The sequence below is a fragment of the Alligator sinensis genome, unplaced genomic scaffold (assembly GCF_000455745.1).
Source record: "Alligator sinensis unplaced genomic scaffold, ASM45574v1 scaffold709_1, whole genome shotgun sequence".
NCBI lineage: Eukaryota > Metazoa > Chordata > Crocodylia > Alligatoridae > Alligator > Alligator sinensis.
In genome coordinates, this window is record NW_005842208.1 from 280,191 (window position 1) to 285,051 (window position 4,861).

The 4,861-nt window shown below is 58.5% G+C and overlaps 1 protein-coding gene across 1 annotated transcript in view; it reads right to left on the reverse strand.

The window, feature by feature from the left end:
* LOC102381314 (sacsin-like) overlaps positions 1 to 4,861 on the reverse strand; it is a 16,000-nt gene that overhangs the window by 10,233 nt on the left and 906 nt on the right. The window contains 6 exon segments of the mRNA XM_025207769.1: positions 1 to 929; positions 1,281 to 1,369; positions 1,696 to 3,079; positions 3,578 to 3,724; positions 4,109 to 4,220; positions 4,415 to 4,502. The exon segment at positions 1 to 929 is cut by the window's left edge and continues 2,219 nt beyond it. Of these exon segments, the coding sequence (XP_025063554.1) occupies positions 1 to 929; positions 1,281 to 1,369; positions 1,696 to 3,079; positions 3,578 to 3,724; positions 4,109 to 4,220; positions 4,415 to 4,502 (2,749 nt within the window).

Consider the following 4,861-nt stretch of genomic DNA (forward strand, 5'->3'; position numbering starts at 1 on the left):
GCACAGCACCCGCAGCTTGGGACTCTGCCTCCAGAGTAAGTCTCCGTTCCGTAGCACCCACAACAGCAGCTGCCTGGCGTCCTTTGCCCATCTGGCATATGCACCAGCCTCAATGGCCTGCACCGCCTGCAGTGCCAGCTCTGCTGCCCCCAGCAGGCCACCCCGGGTCTGCAGCAACAGTCGGCGGTCTGCCTCATCCTGGCAATACAGCACCGGCTTTGGCAGCACCAGGCCCTTAGGCACCATTGGCACGGTGTTCCGCTCTAAAGCCGGGTAGTTCCTGGCCGGCACCAGGTCAGCAGGGTGTGGGGACTGGAGGGAGCGCATCTTCTTGAAGATGGGCAGGCTGCCAAGAACCTCAGCTTCCTGGTGAGAGAGGGAAGAAGCTGGTGCCCATGAGAGGAAAAGGCGGAGAGTGCAGACCTGGTCTGAAGAGAGGAGGGCCATGCTGTCCACCACGCTGTCCACACCCAGGTTGGCAAAGGCTCTGAGGACATTGCCCGGTGTGGGCACCAGGATGTAGGCTGTCAACTGGCGGTGACAGAATGCCAAATCCCAGCTGGGAATCACCGTGCAGCCCAGCCTGCCCAGCACCTTGACCACCTCCACCGGCAGGCTGTGTTCATCACGGCTCTGGAACAAAAATGTACTTTTTGGAGTCAGCCGCGCTAGCCGGATGCAGTCGCCCTGGCCCACAGGGCTCAGAGGGATGAGCGGGTGGCCCTCCAGTTGTGTCAGGGAGGGAACATGGTGCTCCAAGAAGCCCCAGAAGGCTTGGAGCCACTGCCGGGGAGGCTGCCTGGGGGAACGATCTGGGTGCCAGGTAACACAGGAGGAACCATCTTGGTTGTACCAGTGTGCAGGGAGGGATTCCTTCAGGCTCTGCACAACAAGTCGCGGGTCCAGAAGTACAAGATTTCTGAAAAGCTCTGTGAAGGGGCAGAAGGGAAAGACACCCTATATCAAAAATAGAGCCAACCTCAGACTATGCTCTCACCCCAAGGCCAGGAGAATGTAGTCACTTTGCATATAGGCTCATGGGGAAGGGGATGTGGAAACAGCATTAGGGGCTAGTTATGCAGGGACCTCATGCTGAGGTGGGTGCATCAGGGACTAGTTGTCCAGGGGCCCCTTGCCCAGCACTGAGAAACAGCACTTCCTAGGATGGGATATGTTACAGGGGACTGTGTAACAGTATAAGAACTGTCATAAAAAAAGACAGTCTGCCTCATCCAGACAGGCAGGGAATAGTGGGGACAGTCCCAGCAGGACTCTCTTACTTTTCTCTGCGATCCAATGTAAGTGCTGCATCAGGGTGGCTGTCAGGTCCTGGGGCAAAAAGCTCTGAGCCAGTCCAGGCAGAAGAGTCCTGGAACACAACAAGGCAGAGGAATATGGTAAGGCTGGCTTAGGGAACCAGGGTGAGAGAGGGCCTATGACCTCCACTCTAAAGGCTGCAGGCTCCTATGGTCATTGGCACCTGAACCTCCCCCTCCCTTGTTCCATGGGTTAATGTCTAGTCCAGGTGTGAACGAAGCTTGCAGGGCTCAGTCACACTGCCAACAGCAAAACCACCAAGTGCCTCTACCCGTATACCTGGGGCCAGGGCTCTATTAGGTAACCCTGGCCATAACCAGGGCCTTCTGTCCCCAGCTGTAACCCAGGCTGGGAGATCACCAAGGGACAGGCTCTCACCTGGGGAAGGCCTGGCTGTCAGCATACACCAAGTTGCCATCATCACCAAACTGGACGAATCCACCATCAGCACGTGGCAGCAACGGCAGCCCCTCCAGCTCCTGGTACTGCTTATCGCCTGCCACATACTCCAACAAGAGCCGCTTGTCAGTAGGGGACAGAGGGGTGCCAACATGCTTCAGGACCCCCCGCACATAGGCCCGCGTGGCCTCCCTCACAACTGAACTGTCCTCAGCACCGACCACCAGTGCCCGGCGCACATGGGATGGGATCCTGGCCAAAGGTTCACGCGCCTGCAACAGGACCCTCTCCAGGGCCTCCCCTAAAGGCCCTGTAGCGTCCTGCTCTGGGAGGAAGATGGCATCAGCAGCCTGGAGCCTGCGCAAGCTAGAGCTGTCAGCTGACACCAGCACTTCCATGGCAGTCAGTTCTCGGCATATCCGAGTCACCAGGCTCTGATAGCGCTGCTGGTGCTGGCTCAGCTTGGGGTCTGGCCAGATACCATAAGGGTCGACAGAGAAATGGGCCAACGATGCCACAGCGTGGCGATAAGCCAAAGGCAGCACCTCCTCAGCCAGCATCTGGTTCCAACGGGCTGAGCCATCCCGCTCCTGGTCCTCCTCAGCCCACTTAACATGGCGCCGATCATCTGTCAGGTGGAAGGGAGCGTTAACATGAAGTGGCAACCGTGTGACATTCTCCTCTGTAGCCGGCAAGGGCAGGAAACAGCAGAGGCGTCCAATGCAGGCATCACGTAGTGGATAGGCCAGCGCCATCTCTGCCGCACTGCCCAGCTGGCCTGCCAGCTCCTCCAGCTCTGGGAAGGCACCTGCCTTCATGGCCACTGAGACCACCAACCAGTCCTGCCCAGGCTCCTTCCCAGTGGCAGTGCCATGCAGAGACACAGCCATGCGGCAGGCCACGGAGACCAGCTTAGCAGCAGCTGCAGTATCCTGGTTGTTTGAGGGGCCATTGAGGGGGTGTGGTGCAGCGACAGCCTCCAACAACTCCACAACAGTCCCATCACTGGCCACGATCTTGAGGGCCACGCATCGCACATGGCGGAGGAAAAGGAGACAGATGGGGGCATCAGCAAGGAAGGCCTGGAAGAGCTGGCGTATGCGCTCCGAGCTGTATAGGTTGTCCGAGATGGCTGAGGTCTCACGGCGCAGTGGGAAGCGAAAGAGGGTACCAGGGAAGTACTTGGCTGGTGCGGCAGCCTCCTCGCCATGCCCTAGCACCTCCAGTGCCTTCCAGAAGGGCTGGAACTGGTCAGCCAGCTCCACAGCATCCTCCAGCCCCAACAGCATACCGCCATCCTCCAGTACTGCCCGCTGTGGGTCTAGCATGCCCAACAAGGAGCCACTCAACACAGCTGGCAGGTCTGAGGGGAAAGGAGCCAGTAAGTAGGGATGGACCAGGCAATTTGGTAATGACAGCCTCAGAAATTGCCCTACTAGGGGCCCAGGCCTGCCTAGAAACCTGACCCCTTACTCTCCCTGGCAGGGACCCAGACTCCAGAAGCCTCCTAAGCCACCCCCACCCCCAAAGGGGTCCAGACTGTACTAGAAACCCCTGACCCTCCATCCTCCCTGATCCTTGCCTTGAAGCAACCCCCTGCCCCACACACACAACCCCAGCCACCAGCAGGGAGGCTCACTCTCCCCCAAACCTCCCCACCCCACGTGACTGTGACAGGATCATACCCAAAGCTTCCCCCAACCCTTGTGCCCAGAGGTCTGCACCCCCTGCCCTTCACCCATCCTCTCCAGCAGCAGGAAGTCACCATCCCTCTTGCCTGGTATACATCATCCCACCCCTACTGATCCCACCCCAAACCCAGCCCCCACTGCTCCTGGCAGTTCAGTGCAACAAGCCTCACCAGTGATGTGGTAGACAGAGTTGAATCCCAGGCCAAAGCGTCCCACAGTGCTGGGGTCATGCAGCTTGTGGCTGTCACCCGTGCTCTGGATGCCATCCCAGTCCTCTTCACTGAACACCCCATCATTGTACGCCAGTAGCGCAGGGCCTGGGGAGGCAAGGCCATGAGTGCAGGGACCCAAAGATCCCTCCATGGCACAGACAAGGCACTCCCTCAACTAGTCCCCAGCACTGCCATGAGAAGGAAACAAAAAAAAAAAAAACAAAAACTTTCCCCTGCCTCTGAAAGCATGACAAGCCACACCCCTGAACCAGCCTCCCAGCCTAGCTAGGAGCAAAGGCCTCACAAGATCTGCCCCCAGCCCTACTCCCATAGACTGGGCCACAAGCAACAGACAGGACAAAAGCCACCCACCCCTGAACTCCATTGCAACAGAACCCTGCCAGCCCCCTCTGTAATCTTACCACTCCAACCCTCTTCCTTGGCTCCCCTGCCCCCCTCTCCAAGCCCCTGGCCTGTACCCCACCGTACCCTGGGCTAGTTTCAGCTCCTCGGTAACCAAGGTGCAAGTCCCATAGCTGCGCTCATCGTACAGAAACACCACCTTGCTGGCATGCGCATCATCTGCATTTTGCACCAGCTCCTGTTGTAGAAGTACAGAGACATCAGAACTGCCCCAGCACCACCCCACAGGGCCCAGACCCCTGGGTACTAGTCCTGGGTCAGCAAAGGAGGGGGCTGGGCTGGGTTTTTGCCCAGTTCAAGGAGGCAAATGGGATCAGTGGCTGAAGGGGGGAGGGAGGGAGGGACAGGCTTCTCCCTGGTCCCATAACTCACCTTCAGGATCTGACCCCCATCTGGGTACTTGTGCAGGATGCTCTGCAGGTATTTGAGGAAGGGTGGAGACCGCTGCCGGAAGCCCCTCCTGCAGGGAGCAAGAGATGGTTGCCCTGTGCATTGCTTTCTCAGTCACATCCACAGGCCCATCTAGCCCAGGTGTGCTGCTCCCTCCCAGCCCCAGATCGCATTTATTTCACTATCCACTGCTCCTGCTCCAGCAGCCCTTGCTGGCCTGTCTGTCCCAGTAGAAGAGACTATTAGGGCCCAGGGTGAGCTGCAATGAGCCCTTTCCACCAATTGCTGTGACACAACTAGGTCCCTGACCTCATGGATACCTGAGAGGAACAGGGGAACTAGAGGATCTAGACCTCACCCTCTGGGCAAGCCGTAACAGTGCCTTTGCCAAGTGCTGGGAAAGGTTGCAAGACTGGAGGGGGGTGGGGG